A 23,522-nucleotide genomic window follows, 5' to 3' on the forward strand; every position below is an offset into this window, starting at 1 on the left:
ATTCTCGGAAACAAGAGAATTCATCTTATAGACAAATCTCGTCTAGCTGAAACCTTCGTTGGGGTTTGTAGCTGGACCATTATCATCATCAGAGGACCTCCCGGAGAATTCCCTGAGGAGCTCGCAGAGAAATTCTCAGAGGTGCTTCTGGTGGAAAATCTATATAAATTCCTGAAGAAGCCTAAATAAATTCCAATTCTGCCGAAATTCCCGGAAGAATTTTCAGAGGAACTGCCGATAGAACTACCGGAATTATTTCTTGAAGGAAATCCTAGAGAAATTGGAAATGCCGGTGGAACTCCTGGAAGAATTCCAGGAGGAATTTTCGGAGAAACTCCTGGAGGATCTCCCATTGGAAATCTTTCAGCCGGAATTCTTTCAGGATTTCATTGCGAATTAATCTAGGAATTCCTCCGAAAATTCCATTGTTGATTTCATTTTCGGTATAATTTCTATGGACTGTTCATTAAAGTAAGTGGACACCTTTTTATGAATGGTTTAAGGTTAAAACTTAACGAAAAATTAGTAATTTTCGCTCTGTTTGTAAAGAAATTGTTTACTTTTGCAGCACACCTGAAAAATTTGGAAAAATCTTAGAAATTCCGAACGATAGGTCGGATCAGTTTATCTACTCGCAGATTAATTCTGCACAAATGGTATAGTGCATTTTGATGGACGACGAGATATACGTCAAATTGGACACCGGTATACTTCCAGGGCCACATTTTTTCAACGCTGAACAGAGGACAGATGTGCCTGATGACGTGCGATATATCCGAACCGAAAAAAATGGGGAAATGTTTTGGTATAGCAAGCAATTTACTCCTGTGACTCCGTATTTCACAAACAACGGTGAAAATTGAAGAAAATAATGTATCAAAAAACGACTTATAACCATCTACCGAAAGCATACGTATCCTCTATTGTTTTGGCCGGATCTGGCATCGGCTCACAACGTTTCTGCTACGTTGGAGATGCTGAAGAAGGAAAAAGTCGATCTTGACGAAAAATGCCTAAAACCACCAAACTGCCCTGAACTGCGTCCTATCGAAAAATACTGGGCAATAATTACGCGGCATCTTAAGGTAGATGGGAGAGAAGCAAGCTCTGTTGACTGCTTCAAGAAAATTTGGTCTGCGGCATAACGAAAAGTTACGGAAGAAGTTGTGCAGAATGTAATGGGAGCTGTCAAGAGAAAAGTCCGAGCATTCTTCAGAAAAGAGAAATAAATATTCAAAATCACGTGAATTCGTTCATATGTATGTTGATTGTCATTTATATAAAGCAACCTTATGAATTTGTTTCAAAATAAACATGTTCCTTTAAAAAACAGGTGTCTACTTTCTTTAATGAACAGTCCTTATATAAATTTCCGGTTGAATTCCTGGAGAAATTCTTTGAAATTTTCACAAGAAATTATTCGAAACAATTCACGGAAAATTTTATGGAATTTACACAAGAAATCCGCAGATTTTTCGTGAAATTCTCAGGAATGTTTACCGGCAATTCTGCGGAATTTCCTCAGAATATTCTTATTCTTAAAAATTATGGGAAACAGCACGAAATTATTTGAATTATTACAGAGAATTCTGCAGAGCTTATAAAGAAGTTCGTGAAGATTTTCTTGGAGTAAATAATGGTGGAATTTTCGGATCAATTCCCGGCAAAATTTATGGTGGAATTCCTGAAGACACTGCCGAATAAGTCGCTGGAGGCATTCCTAAAGAATCGTTGATAGAATTTTGGATAGAATGCCAGGAGCAATTGTCGAAGGAATTCCTGGAGAAAGCTTGCATATTGATTTTTCTGCCTATTTTATAATAAATATTATTTCAGAGAGGATTTGTTTAGAAATTCAGATGTATGGTTCTAGTTATCTTAAACTTATGGAAGAATGCATAAGACAAGACTTATGGAAGAATGCAGGATTTTTAGAATAATGGTTATTAGAGAGGGGCGTCATGGTCATTTTTTCAAATCAATGGTTTTTCGAAGCCATTCTGGGTCCTGAACAACTGTGCAGAATTTGGGATCGATTGGTTGCTTCCTCGCTTTCCGCATCGCGTTTGAAGTTTGTATGGAAATTAGTATGGGAGAACGTATATTTTTGCATTTCTACTACTAAAGGCTTCAGTTCATCGTAAACCAAGTGGCACATTGCGTTAAAGTATAACCCAAAGGATGCCGAAAAACTTTGCTGAAGAAGGTACGTTGCTGGAACGTCCATGAAAAAAGTTATAACGCTTAGAACATTGAGTGTTCAAACCATATGCAAAAAATCGTTTATTCTGCCAACACTGCCGTACTACGTGGACCAATAATTTAATTGAGTGTTATTTCAAAATAATTGATCTTATAGGGCTTTAGAGCTAATGGGAGCTATCCGGAATCATTTCAAAAAGAAAAAAAATCGACGAGAAGGAAGATGGATTTTGTCCTTCGAGAACCATAGGTTGTTCGGTAGTGCTGGCAGAAACATTGATTTCTTGCATATGGTTTACACAATCAATTTTCGAAACGTAATAACATTTTTTGTAGACCTTCCAGCTACGTACCTTCTTCGGCAAAGTCTTTCAGCATCTTCCAGACTAGATGCTAACGTATTGAGTCACGTGATTGATGATAAATTGAAGCCGCTAAGAGCAAAAATGTTAAAAAGTACGTTTTCCCATACTAATCTCCATGTAAATTTAAAACGCGATGCGGCATGCGAGGTGTCAACCAATCGAGCCCATATTTTGCACAGTTGATTGAGGTCCCAAAACGATTCAGAAAAACCTTGATCTCACTTGATCGGACAAAGTTTGCGTTTTTCCATACAACTGCGCCCCACTCTAATGGTTATAGCCGATTTAATATTCTTTCTAATATTAAGTTCGTTAATATTTTTCTCACTTTATTCAAAAATATCTGATGAGTAATAAATCACGCATTTTTAAATCCATTATTGTTTTAATCATTATTGTTTCGATTTGGTTTGGATTTGGTTTCATGTGTTAATATTCATGTGTTTTTATAAAACTACTATAAAACTACGATTTAGAAAAAAGTTGCCCCCTCCCTTCTCGAAATCCTGCCTACGCCCATATGTCAATGAAGGAAAAATACATACGATTTGACAGTTATGTACCACACATGTTTCGGACAGCAGAACAAAGGGAACCGAAGCGACAATCTTTATCTGGTAACTAAAATATTTTTTATACCAGCTTTTTAAGTGGGGTTTGGTCCGGTTAGCGAACGCCCAGTCAAAAAGCAGCCCAATTAAAAATCAATCCAGTTAAAAAGCGCCCAGTTAGCGCCCAACTGTTGCTGTATTGAGCTGGCCATTTTGGGGTCAAATCGGTAATTATTTGTTATAAAATAATTGATTTGTCTTCTTCTTCTTCTTCTTCTTCTGATTGGAATTACATCCCCACACTGGGACAGAGCCACCTCACAGCTTAGTGTCCATTAAGCACTTCCAAAGTTATTAACTGCGAGGTTTCTAAGCCAGGTTACCAGTTTTGCATTCGTATATCATGAGGCTAATATGATGATACTTTTATGCCCAGGGAAGTCGAGACAATTTCCAATCCGAAAATTGCCTAGACCGGCACCGGGAATCGAACCCAGCCACCCTCAGCATGGTCTTGCTTTGTAGCTTTACCGCAAGGCTAAGGAGGGCCCCTCCTATAATTGATTAGTGCGACCTTTCAATCAAGCGTTACAAGTACACACAATCTGCACAGAAGTAGGGTTTTCGCTTTATTTAAATAATATCATGTAGTAAAACTTTAATATCATGTAGTAAAACTTTTCATCTCACAAATTCATCTTATTAAGATAATTTTACATTTAGAAATTGCAAAGCCACTGGCTTCGACAAAGATGCGACTTTGTCAAAGATGCGAGAGCATTATCAATATCACTTTTGGTATCGAGAGGAATATCATTATTAAAATTCCTATCGATATACGTTTAAAATAAATCCCAATCTATGATAAGTAAAAGTAGAGCTGATTGGATTGTTAGGGAACATCCACAAATTACGTAACGCTTAGAGGGGGGAGGGGGGGTTGACCGAAGTGTGACAATCCATACAAATTTTTTTTTATGATTCATACAAAAAGTGTGACATAGGGGGGAGGGGGGGTTGAAAATGACCATTTTTTGCGTTACGTAATTAATGGATCTTCCCTAATGAGATTTCAAACGTCACAGGAAGGTGATCAGAGTCAAAGTCAGCATGAGTTACCAATTGGCCACACATCTGACTTGATTCCGTTAAAACTAAATCAATTGTAGAAGGATTTCGACTGGATGACAAACAAGTTGGTCCATTGGGATATTGAATAGTATAATTCCCGTAGAACAGTCTTTAAATAAAATATTTTACCATTGGAATTGCTTTGAGCATTATTCCATGAACGGTGTTTGGCATTGAAGTCACCTATTATGAAAAATTTGGATTTGTTGCCAGTTAGAATTTGAAGATCAGTTCTCAACAAATTCCATTGCTGTCCATTGCACTGGAAAGGCAAGTAGGCAGCAATAAAAAAGAATGCTATACACGCTTTGAAGTTGGTAGTATTTGACTATAACTTCTGAGCACATTGTCCGATATGGAGGATCTACTAGGATACTAAACGAACTGATGTGATGTCTGTGTGTGTGTACGGATGTATAGGTGGATTAATAAGGTAAAGTACGAAAACGCTATGGAAAATGAAGGTAAATTTCAACATAATGTCTGAGGCTCTAAAGTGGATACAGATTACAGATATATCTGCTCTCCTATCATTACTTTGAAGAAGGCTTAACGTTATCGATCGAGCAATCTAACCTATAAAAAGCACACTTCCACAATTGAATGGATCGCAGTGTGCATAAATCTATGCACCCTGTCTGTGCATTTCTGCTAATGATTCAATTTGCACCTCGGTCCCTCCGGGGGCCAACAGCTGAAAGTGGTAAACAAACAAAGCACGGTAAGCCAATAAATCCTTTCGCCTCACTTGAGTCACTTGCTATCAAATCTGACTGCCTGCCTAGTCACTGCACTGGTGAATGGCTGGCTGCAAATATCGTAACAGGGTCGAACTTAGGACAGGTCATCTCGAGCAAATCCATTTTTCCTCGGATGATACGGTTCTGATCCCGGGTGGGAATAGATCCAAGCTAAAAGAAATGAACCAATTGCACCAACACGACGCCTCAGAGCTAAAAGTAGAAATCCCACCAGACAGTCGTTCGTCGCAGGTGCGAGGGAAGGAAAAACTGTCCACATTGCTCGACTGCAACCGCGCAGGAGGGCGGGTGGTATAAATATGAAACTGCACAAAATGCAAATGAAGTTTAGCACCCAAATGGAGCCCCTCTCCCACCTGAATAGAGGAGGTCTGACTTACCTTTGTTCTGTAGAGTGGATTGCTGAAGTCCCAGTCGGGTGCCACGAATAAATAACCACGTTTTGACACCTTTCTTGTTGCCTGGTGGGGAAAAAGAGAGAGAGAATAGGAAAAAGGAAAATAATTAGCATTGTCATAAATTTCACTTGGCGCGCTGCAAAGCTGGGCACTCACTGCTGATCGAGTTATGCCTGTGCGCTGCAATTGGTTGGATGCGGCAATAAAACTATTTTTATGACTGATGGCTAGATGGTTTTTTGATTAATGTCGCGAATTGTCACTGCAGAGTTATTAGAACTTATTTATTGATTCTCTATTGTTCAAAACATCTAGATCAAGACATGCCAATTGAACAAAGCATGAGACAAAAACGTACACTGGGACTGGAGTTCTCACGTCCTGAACTACTAACAGATAAGCATGCAGAATACAAACATGATTAAAAAAAATATAATTTTGTTATATGCCATTTTGTAAATATTCTACAAGCTTTGTATAATTCCTTTTTTAGAAAAATGTAAGATTTAATTGATTCATTGCTCAGTACCAATTTGTGTAAAAAAAACATTATTGGGCTACCGGATATGTAGGGCCAAAGGACCGTCTTGGCTCATCCTTCGAGTACCGAGCTAATTATGATGGTGACATGTAAGCCACAGGACGACAAACCCGCTGTCGAAATACCACTAGCCTTGAGGTGGTCCCACTTCAATGGAGATGTGGATGATCCATGCCAGTTAAGTAAATATGGAGGCACTTTATTATTTTTTATTGGTTTAAAACAGAACGGATAACTGGGTTTCCATCTCCAGCTATCATTGCGAGCAAAGGCGTAGGATTTCCAATCCGAAGATAACGAGTTCGATTCTCCGTCCGGTCAAGAATGTTTTCTGGTAGTCGTCATTCTCGAATCCCGGGATATAGTGTATCCAAAAAGCCGTATCGTGGACTTCCTGCGCCCTAGGCGAAACCCTCATATCACAAAATAAAATAAAAATGTGAAAATTTAACATTTAGAGAATGATTTGAATTTAACATAAAAAGTAAGATTAGCAGATTTGGTGGTTTGAAGATGCTTTAACTATCATTCAGTACTCCGAAGAATACAAGAACCTGAAATTTCATGTGGATTGCGGAAAGTTCTCCCGAGATGTTTTTCAATTTGCTGATACTTTTTGACTACATACTTGACAAATTAACTTAGGGACCTTCCAGGGCCGTACTGGAAGTTTCTTTAAAATGCTGAAGGTTTTGTTTCCAGAGCCTACCCACTGCTGGGTCTAGGTGGGTCAATAAAATCCAACTCGCAAATGCGTCGGATGATGATTGGAATCGTTATAAAATCTGACGCTAGTTGTGTTAATAAAATAATACTCTGCGGTGAGATGGTCGATGGTCAGAACTGCTATCGAATCTAGTCGAATGAGGGAAAACCATATTTTGGAGTGGGTTGCTTGATGGCCGGAATTGCCGTTGTACTAAAGTCTTATGAGAAGAGTTCCACCATGTGCCACATTTGACAGATTTCCTGCTGGTTTGGTACGCGCATTTGTAACGGGTGACAACTAAAAATTGGAATGACTTCAATACTTTTCTATCAGAATAATAATGCTTTCACAAAAATATGACTTTATGTGAATGAATCCTTAGAATTGTCGCACACACACCTTCACTCCAACATTGCGCGCATTGTGCATTTTTTTCAAGCGAACAAAGATCATGGGCAAAGTACACAGTCAAACATTTTAAGCGTGAAAATGTTTCGAAAACTGCCATAGCATTTTTGGTCTACTGAGCTCCATTGTATACAAAGGCCAAAGACACGAAGCAAATCTTAAGCAGGATCAGAAGCAGCATTCCAAAAATCGAAGAGGCAGAGCCATCCAACGGTCATGTCATACAAGCAAGACTAAGCTGCGCCACACGGCGAACTACGGACTAAGTTTGAAGTTTAAGGACAACTCTTTGTATAACATAACATAAATCAGATTGTACTGTACTTCTTTGTAGTTTTTTCCCGAGCCATTCGTTTCTTTCCAGTTTTTTAGTTAACACCTGTTATGGAACTGACAGATGATTCTGTTCATGAGATTTGGTCAATCGGTTTATTAAGGATGTAATCTATAATAGGAAATTGTTTTCTTTTAGTCGACATTCCATTTGATGTTCGTGTTCCGTTTCGGGTTGATCTTTTTTCATATTGCGGACCACCGAAATAAACCTATAACTCGCGTTTTTTTAATTGTAAAAAAAACATACATTATTATATTCTATATTCTATTCTTTAATGCATGTGATCATATCGTTCAAAGGTTCCCCCGATGTAATTCCATAGAAACATGTTCATATGTATGTAATATGCTGTGTGCCCATTTTCAATTACCGTCCTACCCCTTTTTATTCGTCTACTAAGGAGGGGCCCTCCTTAGCCGTGCGGTAAGACGCGCGGCTACAAAGCAAGACCATGCTGAGGGTGGCTGGGTTCGATTCCCGGTGCCGGTCTAGGCAATTTTCGGATTGGAAATTGTCTCGACTTCCCTGGGCATAAAAGTATCATCGTGTTAGCCTCATGATATACGAATGCAGAAATGGTAACTTGGCTTAGAAACCTCGCAGTTAATAACTGTGGAAGTGCTTAATGAACACTAAGCTGCGAGGCGGCTCTGTCCCAGTGTGGGGATGTAATGCCAAGAAGAAGAAGAAGAAGGTTAGAGAATATGTGTTCCAACATTGTTGAAATTGGTCAAGGTATTCTGATTTATATGAATTGTTAGTGACCCTCACACTCTCTTTATAATCGTTTCCTTAGGATAGAGATCACGTGCTTTAAATATGGTTGAAATTTTTCAAGGGGCCTGGAAATTACACTCAGTTGACAGATATCTAAAAAATAACACTCCTCTCTCATCCTCTCCACTTTCCAATGACTCTCCCATCCCCACTGCAATCGCCTCTCTAGGACAGAGAATATGTGCTCAAAATATGATTGAAATCGGTCATGGTGTTCAGAAGTTACATTGAGATGGTCAATAACTAAACAAATCCCTCCCACTTTTCCATTAACTAACAACACATGTTTGAATTACTATCCAGCTTTTCACGCTCGGTAATGGCGGGTTAACGGTGTGCAAAAATCAGTCGTTCACTGTACTTTTTGGCAATTCTGGCGGTTGTTAAAATTTCGTTTCTACACGGAATCCCAAAAGTATCCAAAAGTGGGTTGTTTTCACTCAATACCGTAGTTTGGCCCTATAACCAATTTTTAATAAAATGATTATCCTCGCACTTGGTAGTTTGCCTTTGTATTTGTAATTGCCTTCGATATATCGATATCGAAATTGAGAATATTGAATTTACTCAAAATTTGAATTATTGTAGGTACTGAGGTGGGTTTTATGCATCTCGCTTTATCTTTGACAACAATCATGAAAAGAAAACACTACCCAAATTTGAGTAAAAGTTTATACGATATTCTCATCTTTAACTAATTTTTACGAAAACTTTGGGTTTAAATATCTGTCCGTCCGATGAAGGGACGAAAAAAATGGCCTTTTCACCTGTGAGCTTTCCTCCAGCAGCTTGTGTCAAAAGGTACAGTGATCGATTGATTTTTACACATCGATAAGCCGCCATAACCGAGTATGGAAAGCTGGATAAAACTTTCCATTCATTACCTGATTTAAATTAGCTATACAAGAGCTGAATCCGGCACGCGTGATGGTATCCAAAAACTTCCGTTCCAGTTTTAAAAACTAACACGAAACCCATCCATTTCGCACTTCGATCAAGGGTGCCGCCGACTCATCGACGGATGTTGTAGCACGTGCCGCCTCCGCATGCATGGGATGATGAACTCAATAAAATACTTAGATCCATTGTTGTGTTTTTTTGTTTTGTTCTTTTAGAGTCATACTTGTTTACTGCTGGAATTGCTCCCTTGCAAAGTGCAAATGACAAGCTGGGATGGATGGTGGCGCTCAACTTGCCATGCGACGTGTTTCCATCATAACACAGACAAACAGATATGATTGTGAACAGCATTATGCAGAGAATACATGATGCACAGAAAATCAAACTGAAAAAAATAGCGAAATGCTTTACGCGACCAATGACAGTAGAGAAACAATGAGGAGGAAAAGGTGACCAATACGTTTAGCGAACCGCTTTAAGATCCGATGTCTTGAATGTGGCCTCTTATTCACGACGTCACTGGTACGAATCTGGTCTGAGCGGATGTTTTTTGAAAGCGAATCTCTGAGTTTGATTCGCGATTCAACAGATTCTGATTCGCCAGAGTTCTGGTACAATAATAGTTGGGCACCAGATACTTTGGCGTAATCGATGCATTTATAACTTTTAATTAAAACTGTTAATTGAAGGAGAATCTATCAATCCGTTTGAACGATTTCTTAACTTGACAATTACTCTGAAATTCCTCTGGGAATTTCATCGTGAATTCCTCTTGAAATTCGATAGGAAATTACTGCTGGAGTTCCATAGGAAATTCCTTCAAGAAGTTTTTCGGAAGTTTCTGAAGGAAAAACTTCGGAAATTGCTTGAAAAGTTCCTCCAGAAATTCTATCGAAAGTTACTCACTAAATTATTTCGGAAATTACTCCATCGGGAATTTCTCCAGGAATTCTTTCGAAAGTTAAGGACAAGCACGACAGAGTCCAATGACGTCCAAGGCATCACCACACGATTTTCCTCGCATAAATTTAAATTTATAGGTGATTGGCACATCTGAAAATAATTTTTTGCGTGCATATGCTTCAAGTGAGTAAAGATAAAAACTGCTTTTTGTGGTTGACTGTCGTTCGCTTTTGGAGTTATGTGCCCCTTATTTTTCCTTGCTTCCAACCATTGATTCCCTGTGCAATTGCGATTTACCAGAAATCACGGAGTAGCAACTACGAAATGCACGGACATTATGCTCATGCTCAAATGTACTAACTATGAATTTCCCTCAAGTATTGCCTCAAAAGTTATTTTGAAAATTATTTTAGGAATTTGTATGGAATATTCTCCAGGATTTCTAAAGGATTTCTTTCAGGAATTCCTTTGGAAACTCCTCCAAAAATTGATTTGGAATCTTTCAGGGATTCCGTGGTATATTCCTCCCGAAATTTCTTCCAGAAATTCTTTCAGAATTTTTCCCCGAATTCCTTCGAAAATTCATCAAGGAATTTCATCGAAATTTCTCTTGGGAAACCATCAAAAATTCCTTGAAAAAATTCATCCAGGAGTTCCTTCAACAATTCTTATGGAACTTCCTTCACAGTTTATTACACAGATATTTTCAAAGAAAAATGCCGGAGAAATTTCCAAAATAAATTCCGCAAATTTCAGGTATCGATAATAGCATCCCTGAAGCATTCATTGAAGAACTTTCGAAGGAATTGCTAAGTATATTCCCTATAAAACTTCTCGAAATTCTCCAAGAAAATTCAGAAGGTTGTCTAATTTGTAAAGGAATATCTGGAAGAATTTCTGTTGGAATTCTTGGAGGAAGTAATTACTGGAGAAACTCCGAAAGTAATTTCTGGATTGATTTCTCAAGGAATTCCTGAAGGTATTACTAAAAGAATAGTTTGAGGAATTTTTAAGGCAATTCATGAGGGAAGTTTGAAGGCAACATCTGGAGCAAGTTCCATAAGAATTTCTAGAGAAGTAACGATGGAAATTAAAAAGGAAGTTCGAAACAGCTTATCAAGATTAATTCCTTAAAAACTCCTGTAGGAATATAAATAATCTGGACACATTTCTGATGAAATTTTTGATGATATTTCCGAATAAAAATAAAGGAATTGCTCAAGGAATTCTATTAGGCAATACTTAAGGAATCCCGCAGGTCGAAAGGACAAAAGGTCAAAAAGGCAGAACGTCGAAAGTTTTATAAATTTTAAGATTACAATTTTTTTAAAGCAGATTTTAAGCGTCTAAGACGAGTTTAGTCCTCCATTTAATTCCACTAAGTTTTGTTATCTTTGCAAATACGTATTTCGACCTAAACTGTGAGGTCGTCTTCAGTGTCTTGTACTTGATTCGACTTGAAGAAAACAATCGCAGCTTACACTATTTATACTACGCTACGTACCTAATCTAATCTTATATGCCTACTTTATTTACAGACAACTAATTACCTTATTGCTTATATAGAAACTTGAAGAGCCAAGAGCTGCTGTTTCCCTGATCCTTAGATCTAAATTCGTAATGTAATCCATTATCGTTTTCTCTTTTCGCCTTTCCGCCATATGTTCCTTGAACCTTACATCTAATAATCAGATTTATAGTTAAATTTTTTTAGTTTTTTTTAGAATTTCAGAATTTAAAATTTTATATTTATATATTTTTGGATATTTCAAGATATTAAAATTTTCAGGATTTATTTTTTTTAATTTTTGGACTTTTGGGTTTAAAATTTTAAAAAATACTAAAAAAATAAGATTATAAATGTTATTTACGTTTCTACAGTTTTTTTTATTTAAGATTTTTTAAAAAATTGAATATCTTGACAAACATTTAAAAAGGGCGTAACAGCCAAAATTTATTCTTTCTGATTCTTCGTCCACATATAGAGCTTTATATGTAGACGAATAATCAGAAAGAATAAATTTTGGCTGTTACGCCCTTTTCAAATGTTGGTCTAGATATATAGATATCTAAAATCTAAGGAATTAGTACATCACGTAAAAGGGTGAGATGTAATTTATTAGAGGAATCGACAGTTTCATGAAATATCAAACGATTGTTTATTGGTGTATTTATAATTATCGGAACGATCTATATTTAGGAATTTTAGATTTTCAGGCTATAAGACTTTCAGATATGAAGACATTGAGATTTTAAGAATTCTGAATTTTTAGACTGTTTAGACTTCTAGATTGGGGCCCTTCTTAGCCGTGCGGTGAGACGCGCGGCTACAAAGCATGACCATGCTGAGGGTGGCTGGGTTCGATTCCCGGTGCCGGTCTAGGCAATTTTCGGATTGGAAATTGTCTCGACTTCCCTGGGCATAAAAGTATCATTGTGTTAGCCTCGTGATATACGAATGCAAAAATGGTAACCTGGCTAAGAAACCTCGCAGTTAATAACTGTGGAAGTGCTTGATGAACACTAAGCTGCGAGGCGGCTCTGTCCCAGTGTGCGGATGTAATGCCAATAAGAAGAAGAAAAAGAAGAAGAAGACTTCTAGATTATTAGATTTACCGGTATTTTTCTTTGCTTCTTGTATTTTTAAAAATTTTGGATTTTTTGATGTTATGATTTTTAAATTTCTTAAATTTTAGATTTCTAGTTCCTTAAAATTTTAGATCTTTAGAATTCAATATTTTCAATTTTCAGAATTTGAAAATTTTAAACTTTCGCTATTTTTGATTTCTGGATACCTTTTTCTTCTTTTTTTCAGATATTTAGATTTCAAGAATTTTAGATTTTAGGATACCAGGATTTTTTTAAATTTTAGGATTTCTAGATTTCTAAAATTTTGGAATTTAAAATCTAAGACTTGTAGATTTTTAGAACTTTGGGATTTTCGGATTTTAAGACCTTTTAAATCTCCTGAATTCTGGATTTTTGTATTTGACGGTTGATGGATTTCCAGTTTTTATATTTTTAGATTTCAAATATGGATTTTAAGATTTTTAAATAAAGATTTTTCAATAAGTTTATTTTAAGATTTCATATTTATGAATTTTTTGAGTTTTTACTTCTTAGAATTTTAAAATTTTAGATTTTTACATTTCTAGTTTTTTTTTGTATTTTAGATTTCAAGTTTTCTTAAATTCAATATTTTGAATTTTTGATTATGAAGTTTTTTTAAATTTAAAATGTTTGAATTTTAGGTTTTGAGTTTTTTTAGATTTCTAGATATGTACCTGAATTTTAAAAATTTGGAAATTTAGATTTTTTGTTTTTTTTTTATAAAAAAAAAACTACCTGCATACTTAGTTTAGCTACAGCGTCGATAAACATATGCCTGGCGTATTGTAGAGCTCCATAATCGTCGGTCTTGGGCAATGTTCCTCCAGTTTCGCCGAACGTTAAGGGTCCCCAGGTCCGATTCCACCGCGTGCAACCAGCGTGTCGTAGCCTTCCACGAAGTCGCCGGTTCCTATCTAGTTCTCTGTTGAATATTGTTTTCGCTATTTTTTCTTCTGACATTCGCACTAAGTGACCAGCCCACTGAAGTCTGCCGTATTTTATACGATTAACAATATTTTCTTCTTTGCATACTTGACGCAGCTCATGATTCATGCGCCTGCACCAAACAATAAAAAGTATGCTTACAGGGAAGGGGGATTTGCTCCTCGATCGAGCGTCTGTTCTCCATGTTAGGAGCGGCGCACAACAGCGTCTGTTCCCCATGTTAGGGCGGCAGATCATCGTCCGAGTGCCAGCGAGGGACTCTAAACTAAACTGTGCACATCATGTTCTTCGTGTCAGCATCGAGACGGCAGCACCTTCAACGCGATGTAGGTAGCGCAACCCTGGTAAGGTAGTCTACCGAAAATTCTACAGTTACCAAGAAAGGCAAAAAAAGGTAAACTTAACTATGTGTATCAAAATTAAACATCTTTTCCGAAAAAAGTAAAAATCTGAATTCCTTCACAAGTCATATATCTAGAAAAAACTATGATTTTTAAATTTCCAGATTTGTAGAATTTTTGATTTTTAAATTTCTAGTTTTTAGTTTATATTTTCGGACTATAAGATTTTTAAATATAAAGACATTGAGATTTAAAGATTTATGAATTTTTAGACTTTTTAGATTTTAAGATTAGGGAGAATGACGACTTTGGCAGGTTTTGTTCTATTATTGGCAGGGTTTTTTTTTTATGACTGACTAGGCTCAAATTTGGCCTAAATATTCTTTGCATATCAAAGAATATTGTGGCCAAATTTCATAAAATTTGGTCGACAAAAACCCCCCTGCCAATAATAGAACAAACCCTGCCAAAGCCGTCTTTCCCCCTATATATTTCACAATTTTTTATTTCTTTGCTTGGATTTTCAAAATTTTTCGGATTTTTATGATTTTTAAATTTTTAAAATTCAAGATTTTTAGTTCCTTGAAATTTTGGATCTTTAGAATTTGATATTTTAAGTTTTTAGAATTTAGGATAGGGGTTAGCGGTGGGCCATAAAAAAAATGTAGACTTTTGTATTTTTGGTTCTTTGGATTTCTACAATTTTAAGATATTTAGATTAAAAAAATAGATTTTAGGATATTAAGATTTTTCTAATTTTAGGTCTTAAAATTTCTAGATTTTTGTAATTTTCAAATCCCAGCTTTTTTAAGTTTTATAATTTTTTCAAGTTAGACTTCTAGATTTTTAGAATTTTGGAAATTTTGGATTTTAAGATTTTTAAATTTTTGAATCTCCTGATTTTCAGATTTTTGTATTTTAAGGTTTTTAGATTTTTAAAACCATAGATTTTTGATTTATAAATATATTTATTTTAAGATTTTTACGGAGTTACTGAATTACAGAGATGTTTTTTGGCTTCCCAGTCTCTGTGCAAACTATTTATTATCCATTTACCGACGTTTCGATGTTATATTACAACTTCTCCAGGGATATAGTAATGCAGCTATACATTTCTAAATCCCTGAAGAAGATGTAATATAACATCAAAACGTCGGTAAATGGCTAATAAGTAGTTGTTCAATTGCATAGAGACTACAAGGCCGTAAAAAATCCTGTGATTAAGATTTTTATATTTCTAATTCCGTAGAATTTTAAAATTTAAGATTTTTACATTTCTAGATTTTTTGTATTTTAGGTTTCAAGTTTTCTTCTACATTTTTGATTTCAAGGTTTTAAAATTTCACGACTTTTCGATTTTTAGGTTTTGAGATTTTTTAATTTTCAGATTTTTGGATTTTTAGATATCTGAGTTTTACATTTTTTGGAAATTTAGATTTTTTGATTAAAAAAAAACTAAAAATCTAAAAATTTTAATATCTGAAATATCTAAAAATCTATACATCTGAAAATCTAAAAAAACTAAAAGTAAAAAAAATAGATTTTTATATTGGGTCTCCAGTTAGCCTATCGAGCAAAGGCGGAGGAATGCCAATCCGGCGAATTGTACTTGTAACCACTGACGGGAAACATCATTTGGATGTCATGGGACTAATTTGCTAATAGCTTTTTTCACAATTTGTTTACAATTATGTTTTTTTATATAAACATGTGGCCCTTAAGGGACCTTCTAACTTTGTATAATAGTTAATATCTCTAAATCTGATATTGGAGGCGTGATAGCCGAATTAGTGTCAAATGACATTAATGTCATGACATTTCCTGAAATTTTTTATCTTTCGCTATCGTGGCTCACACTTTGCATTTAGAACAAAAATCTGTTTGACAAAGTTCTAGGATCCTTTGAGCAATACATGTTAATCAAAAAATTCAAATTGTAAATGACTTCTGAAAAAAAGCTATTACTAAAATAGAAATAGGAATCCCATGACATTTTTTTTATATTTCCCATCACCGCTTGCCACACAAGACACATACTCATGCAATGGTGGGCATAGAAAAGCTTTCAATTTATAACCGAGGAAATTCTTGAAAAGCAGGTTGGAATGTAGAGCCATAGAAGAAGAAGATTTTTATATTGTTTAATTTTTAAATGTATAGATTTATAGAAATTTCTAATTTTTTTGATTTTTTTAAGGCTTCAAAATTTTTGCTTCTTAGATTTAGTTCTACACTACTCATTTTTTAGATTCTAAAGTTTTAGATGTTTAGTTCCTTAGAATTTAGAATTTTCTTACGTCTTTAGTTTTAGACCTATCTATATAAATAAAACTCAATGTTTGTATGTATGTTCTAGCATAACTTCTGAACCCATAGACCAATTTCAACCAAATTTGGAACAGAAATTCTTTATCTTAAGGAAACAACGATAAGTGGGGGGGGGGGGAGTGGAATAATATTTAGAAAGGGGGAGAGTGGGGGGGGGGAACATTTTTTGTCTTTATTAGCGAGACTTTCAGCCCCCTAGGCTGGCTCGTCTCCTAGGGGAGGGAAATTGTTTATTTATCGAACAACTCAGTGTAACTGATAAACCCCTGGGCCAATTTCTACCAGATAAAATGTATATCAGGCATAATGGACGTTAGGCATTATAAATTCCCGTGAGATTGTACAATTCCCCGAGAACTAATTGCCCGAGTTCCCCTAAAATAGCAAATCCTCGACAATAATATTTTCCCAAAACATGACTTTTCAATGAAAATTACGTTTTCCCGAATATTGGCAGAAACCCAGTCAACATAAAATCGTATATGATGCAACATAAGATGCTAACGTGGAGGCGACATACGTACATATTTTATGGGAAAGTACCTCTATGGCCTCCATTTTAGCATCTTATCTGACATCATATATGATCTTATGTTGGCGGTGAAGCAATTGCCATAGCCATTGCCCGAAAAAAGCGATGATGGTGGGATTGATCCCTTGTTTTATAGTAAACATTTTCCCGAAATAAAGCAATGGTGGATGTGGTTCCTTTTTTAAAAGTAGGCGTTTGTTCCGAATAAGGCAAAAAATGTAAGTTTGATCCCTTCTTTAAAAATCGGTCAATGTTTTCAAAGACTCGCGCTCATAGGAGCGTAACTGTATAAAACGATTTCTCTTCGTCGATATTTTCTTTTTATTATTTTACCGATTTGCGCTAGTTTGTCGATGATTTAATGGTTCGGTGTGATGAAGGATGATTGTATCTTGCACTAGAATCAATAATCACAGTTGTAGCTTTTGAAACAATTGAGTTATAAACAAAATATAAAATTGGTTAAGAGAAATCAATCAACACAGTTTCGCCCCTATGAAACTAAGCGTGAGAAGTGAAGTTTGTCTGTCAAGTCAAATGATGAAGTAGCAGAGATCGAAGTGTGCCGTGCGCGCGAGCGGACGCGATTTTTTCCTACGCACAGTTTTGCCATCTTTTTTTTTCTTCTGATAACCGGCCGATTTTAAATAGGGTTTCTTACCCCATTCCCGGCCTAACATGCGTACGACTGCATTATTTAATTGATATTTATGACAAGGAGCAACTTTTCCTGAATTTTGTGGGCCGTGTAATACTGCAATGGGGTTCACCTTTGTTGAAAAAATAGCTATTCTTGCTAAACATCGATTGAAAAAGCTTATGTTTGATTTAAATTAACAAGGTGCAGCACTCATTTCAGTCTCAGCGAATGGCTTTTCCGGCATACCCCAAGTCTCATCGGCATACGCAATATTTTACTCATTCTCTTAACCAGTGGCGTAGCCAGAAAATTGGTCTGGGGGGGGGGGGGTTTCCGAACATTTTTTTTTCGAAAAAAAAAATATTTTTTCTAAAAATGTTGTCTCTTGGGGGGGGTTTATGTCAAAAACCACCCCTGTGGCTACGCCACTGCTCTCAACATGTTACTCTCATTCTCTCTCTCGGGACGATAGGAAATGCGATGTAAACAAAAATATGCGCGTTCCACGACAACGTGATGCAGGATGGTATTATTCATAATAATTTTTATTTGTTTAAGAAGATATCAAAATTCATCCCAAACACTTAAAAAAATATTTATTTCACTTTTTAAAATCGAGATATCATAAATAATATGACAGCGTCAACGTATTATACAGTTTTCCTGTAAACGATGGAGGATTATTTTCATACTAAAAAAGGCTCCTGGCCTTTTGGCAGCACTGTGCGGCTAGAAGTTCTTGGGCCGAGGTGATTTTTTGTTCGGTTTGAGGATACATTTTACAATGTATTCTAACATGTTTAAATAAGTTCTAGTGAAACGAATCAATAGGTAGAATTGAAGTGCGTGTGTTTAGAATTATGGTGTGGTGATTAACAGCTTCCAACAATGGTTGTATCGAGCACTGTGACGATTTTCAGGTAGGTGTTTATTCGATTTTATAGTTTTGTAAAAGTGGAAAGAATCACTTCGGCTCAGTGGTGTTGCAACGAAGAGCGAAAGTTTGAAATCCACATTTTTATTTTTTATAATTAGATCAATTAGAAGTAAAATAAATGGTTGAAAAATATTGAGTATTGTGCGAGATAAGTAGGAGACACTTTTAAAAATATCAATCATAATCCTACGGCTTCCAAACAGTATAAATCATAAGTTTTATGTGCAGTGAGCCGGGAACCGGGTCCATAGGCCCAAGTAGTGATTTACCCTAATAGTGAAATGCGAAAAAAACTGTGTAGTGATAATAGTATGAAATATCAATAAACTGGAGAACCTTTCGAAGACATATCAAGTGGTATAGCTGATACAGCTGTGGTGACAGTTATTCGGAACTCACATCTTTGTAGGATTACTGGCTGGCCGTGCGTGGGTGGTGGTTGGTGAGATAAAGCCAATGAGTTTTTTTTTCATAATTAAAATTTTTATTGTGGATTTTTCTTATATATGATATGATTACGTATGTTTTTGATGCGGATTGGGGGTATTTCTATACATGGAACATAAGAGAGTAAAGAAGAAGTTAGCCTAAAACGTTTGCAAGATTTTTTATCAATCGGTTGGAAATCCTTCTAATAATGAGCATCATTTACACTACCTTTGGTATATTATCAAGTAAATTATACGTTTTTCTAAAACATTTGTAGCCAAATTTAATCTCTGGCAAGGTAAGAAAGCTTGTCAATATTATTTCGTGTATGGTAGTTTGAAAAGTTGTCAATTTCCCTTGAATCGCCATGTTTATTGGGACTGACACTATTATTTTGCCTGCCAAAAAGGCAGTCGATAAAATCGTTGTTGAAATTATTTTTCAACCAGATGAACGGGACACATTCGTAATAAGTTTTTATAAGACATTTTCAAAGAAATCATTTCAATTAAATTTTCTTAAACCTAAGTTTCATATATTTATATGAAATTTGTTATTAGATCCACGATCCTCACGGACATGCTCCGTTTTTGGTAAAGTAATGTTTCACCTTTTTATTTTGTCTAGCACTAAAAAAAATATGTATAGAGAAAAAATATTTTATATTAACAAGTTTTACTTTGCCCTTTATTATAATAATACATTTTTAACTAGAGGTCCATTTTTTAAAACTTTATTAAAGTGTTATTTTTTAAATAAAAGATTAAGTTCAACACCAACTAGAGGTTCATCAGTTATTAAAATTCAGATCACTGAAATATGATTTACAATAATTTTGAGGTATGTTATGTGAGCGATACAATATTCATTATAATTGCTACGTCTATTATCATATATAATGATATTATAATCAATTTCATATAATATTTCGTTGTAATGTTTTTAAAAGGGCCTTGAGCTCCCAACCTTTTATTTATCCCGTTTCAGAGGGCGGGTAATGGCGCCTAAACCTAGGCTTATTAGCCAGGGCACAGATTAAATACCTTGCCCCATCCCTAGAAGAAGAACACCAAGGAGAACGGAGTTACAATAACTTTCTTAGCAACATAACTCCCAACGTTTTATCTCAAATTTTCTATCATTTGCTTATAATGATATTCCTAAAACACATACCCTACCAATCATCCAACTCCTTGACATCTTTGAGGGTGAGTCGCTAACCTCTTGTTAAGTAGATGTCATATCATCATTTCCTTCCCTTTCCTTGTAACGGAGAAGATGGGCGTGGCCGGCAATGGTAGTTTTCATGCTTTATCATTCTGGACCTCCAATTGGATTGCTATTAACTCCCTTAAGGGTGGTATGGACTTCTAAAGTACTGTGCAAATAGATAGGGCAAGTAGAGGTCAAGTAATGATTCCTGTACTGATATTCCTTGGGCAGTACGGAGCTTACAAGGAAAATGAATAATTAGGTAATAGCAGGCGTATTGCAGTGAAGAAAACACAGACTGACGTCTTCCCTAGCGGAATAATGCACAGATGCATTATTCCGCAAGTAAAATTGACGTTTTTGAAAGTTTTTTTTCCGCGCGGCAATGTTTTTCTTTGCAGTTCTAAACTAGCCAACTGTTTGTCCGGACAGTTCTACTTAGGTTCCAGTCGAATGGGAATTGTATCAGTATTGACAACATGACCTGACTTTGCTTAACTTTCAGGTTGGATTCCCAGATGCCAGATGCCAACGGTCAAATTAACAGTGAAGCGATCTGATACATCGGTTCCGAGGGATGACAAACTGGTTGGAAAACTAACTATCCTGTTCGGAAAAGATGGGCGGCTTCGACTTGTGAAATGGATGACTGACCTTGCGACCAAACCGGTCATTCGTCTAGATGCCTCTACTTTCTACCGCAAATTTTGAATATCGCTCCATGTTTTGGAGAGATTGGCCCTACGTTGTGTGAGGGAGTTAAAAACGCAACGATGAAAGAAACTGCACTTTGTGCGCTAATTTGAATAATTTGCTCCCAAGAAGGAGCGTGCCTAGTTGGTAGAAAACGACAACCAGTTTACCAACAGTGTGGATTAATGACGATTTTATTTTAAAATAAAGGCATTACAGCGACAGAGCGTTTCCGCAAGTCGCTAATATACTATCGAAGAATCGAAGAAATGGATGCAAAATGGAATTAGATTGTTATCTTGCGTGAAGCAACTTTGCACGGTTGTAACAGCCCGACGTTGCGTTCACATCCTCCAATCATTTATTCAAATAATAAAAAATCCGAGACCAAAACTCAATAATTCAACCTTATTAGTTTACAGTGCCTGCTAGTTGTAATCTAGAAACATTGTGATGTAATATAAAAACTTGAACGTGCTCTCACCAGAAGTCATCGTTCTTCTCAAAAACCAAAATTTCCCAAAGACCACTGAGAGAGTAACAGAGGCAGGATGAGGCATCTGAACCACCATTTTGAATATTTTCCATCAATTTCATCCATTTATCTAGCAGAATGTGAAGAAATCCCCAAGAAGTGCTAGGACAGCTAAAAAAAACTTCTCCTGAATTGGTGGAGATTTCTCCAGAAATGCTATTCCTTCGTGAATTCCGGGAATATTTTTACAAAATCTAAGAATACTGTTGGGAGTCCTGCGATTTTCTCCATGAGCTCTGGAAATCTTTCCAAGAAAAACTGAAATTTCCTTAAGAAAAGAAAGAGAAAGGAATTTCCGCTGGACTTTTTTTTGACATACAGTAGACCTGCAAGTCATTCAGCTGCAATGCTTTTTAACTGCAATTCGATAGTTGCATGCAACAGTTTTGCAGTTCAAAATGATGTCAAAGTCAATAGTCAAAGTCAATAAATAATTCCTATGGAGGGTTTTCCGAAGGAGTTTATGTGAATATCCCATGAAATTTCTAGAGAAACATTTTAAAGAATTCTTAGTGGCATTCTCAATGAAATCACTAAGCTATTCCAAGACGAATTTAATACATTTTCATTTCGCCGCCGAATATTTTTTATTTACGCCGCCGAATATTTTTTACCGCGCCGATGGCTACAAAGCAGTAGGTCAATTGACTTCGTACATTTTTTTTAATAGAGCATATTTAATGCCAATTTGAATATGTTCTAGCTCTATTGCAAATTGCTGGTCCTTATGCTGAGTGATATTTCGAGAAAACGTTTCAGAATGTATTAAAAAAATCATCCAGGGATTCACTTCAAGAATTCGAAATTCTTCAAGACTCGCTCCAAAAATCCTCCAGGATTTGCTTCAGAACAAATTTGGGATTTTTTCACAAAAATTCCTTCGGGAATTCATCGCGAAAGAGGAATTTCCCAAAGCAGTTTTTGGAAAGGGACCTCCTTATCCTTTCGGTAAAATGCATGGCTACAAAGCAAGACCATGCTGAGGGTGGCTGGGTTCGATTCTCGGTGCCGGTCTAGGCAATTTTCGGGTTGGAAATTGTCTGGACTTCCCTGGGCATAAAAGTATCATTGTGTTAGCCACATGATATACGAATGCAAAAATGGTAACTTGGCTTAGAAACCTCGCGGTTAACCACTGTGGAAATACTAAATAAACACTAACAGCGAGGTGGCAATGTAAGGCAACGTAGGGAATGTAATGCCAATAAGAAGAAGAAGTTTTTGAAAAGATTTATGAGTGCGTAAATGCACGAATAATTGAAGAACTTCTTGAGAAGTTCATGAAGAAAAAGCTGGAGAGTTTCTGGAAGACTTTCCGGGGTAATTTACTCAAGATATTCTGCAGAAATTTCTGGGGTTTTCTGGATGAATTCTTGGAAAAAATCTGAAGGAAGTACCTAAAGATTCCTAAAGGATTCTTGGAGCTATTTTCGAAAGAGCTCTTGGAAACAATTTTCGATGAATGGCTGGATGTGTTTCTTGAGAAGTTCTTTAGAGGAATTTTGGGGGAAATACCTAGCTGAAGGAATTCCCGAGTTAAATTCTGAAGGAATTTCTGGAAGAATGTGGGTGATATTTTCTGGAGAAATACACAATTAAATTTCCTTAGAACATAGAAATTCCATGTGAATTTCAGAAGAAAATCAGATGAATTGACAGTCCTCGAGGAAAATAGTATAATTTTCTCAAAGTAATTTATGAAGATTTCTTGAAAAAAAAATTTAAAGGAAGTCCAATGCGAATTTCAAGAAAACTTTCCAGTGGTGCTTTCTGGGGAACTTTCAGTGGAATTTTGGGAGAGTAAACGTAAAAATTTAGGAACCCCGGAGGAAGTCCCTAAGGAACTTATGAAGGAACTCCCGGGGGAATTTCCCAAGGAACTCCCGGGAAATATCCTGAGGGAACTTCCAGAGGGAGTCCCGGGGGAACTTCCTGGGGAGCATTCCAGAGGATGTCCCGGAGGAAGTCCTGGGGAAACTTTTAAAGGAAGACCCGGGGTAACTTCCGAGGGAACTCCTGAGGGGACTTCTGAAGGAAATCCCGGAGGGACTCCCGGAGGAACTCCCGGAGGAACTCCCGGAGGGACTCCCGGAGGAACTCCCGGAGGGACTCCCGGAGGAACTCCCGGAGGGACTCCCGGAGGGACTCCCGGAGGAACTCCCGGAGGGACTCCCGGAGGAACTCCCGGAGGGACTCCCGGAGGAACTCCCGGAGGGACTCCCGGAGGAACTCCCGGAGGGACTCCCGGAGGAACTCCCGGAGGGACTCGGAGGAACTCCCGGAGGGGCTCCCGGAGGAACTCCCGGAGGACTCCCGGAGGAACTCCCGGAGGACTCC

General features: G+C 36.7%; 1 protein-coding gene across 5 annotated transcripts in view; it reads right to left on the bottom strand.

The window, feature by feature from the left end:
• LOC134211903 (protein outspread) overlaps window positions 1–23,522 on the bottom strand; it is a 760,849-nt gene that overhangs the window by 321,314 nt on the left and 416,013 nt on the right. For all 5 annotated transcript variants that reach the window (XM_062689284.1, XM_062689283.1, XM_062689282.1 and 2 more), the window contains exon 2: window positions 5,391–5,471. In XM_062689284.1, coding sequence (XP_062545268.1) covers window positions 5,391–5,471 — 81 coding nt within the window. The remainder of the gene's footprint in view (window positions 1–5,390; window positions 5,472–23,522) is intronic.

This window comes from Armigeres subalbatus, chromosome 2 (assembly GCF_024139115.2).
Source record: "Armigeres subalbatus isolate Guangzhou_Male chromosome 2, GZ_Asu_2, whole genome shotgun sequence".
Lineage (NCBI taxonomy): Eukaryota > Metazoa > Arthropoda > Insecta > Diptera > Culicidae > Armigeres > Armigeres subalbatus.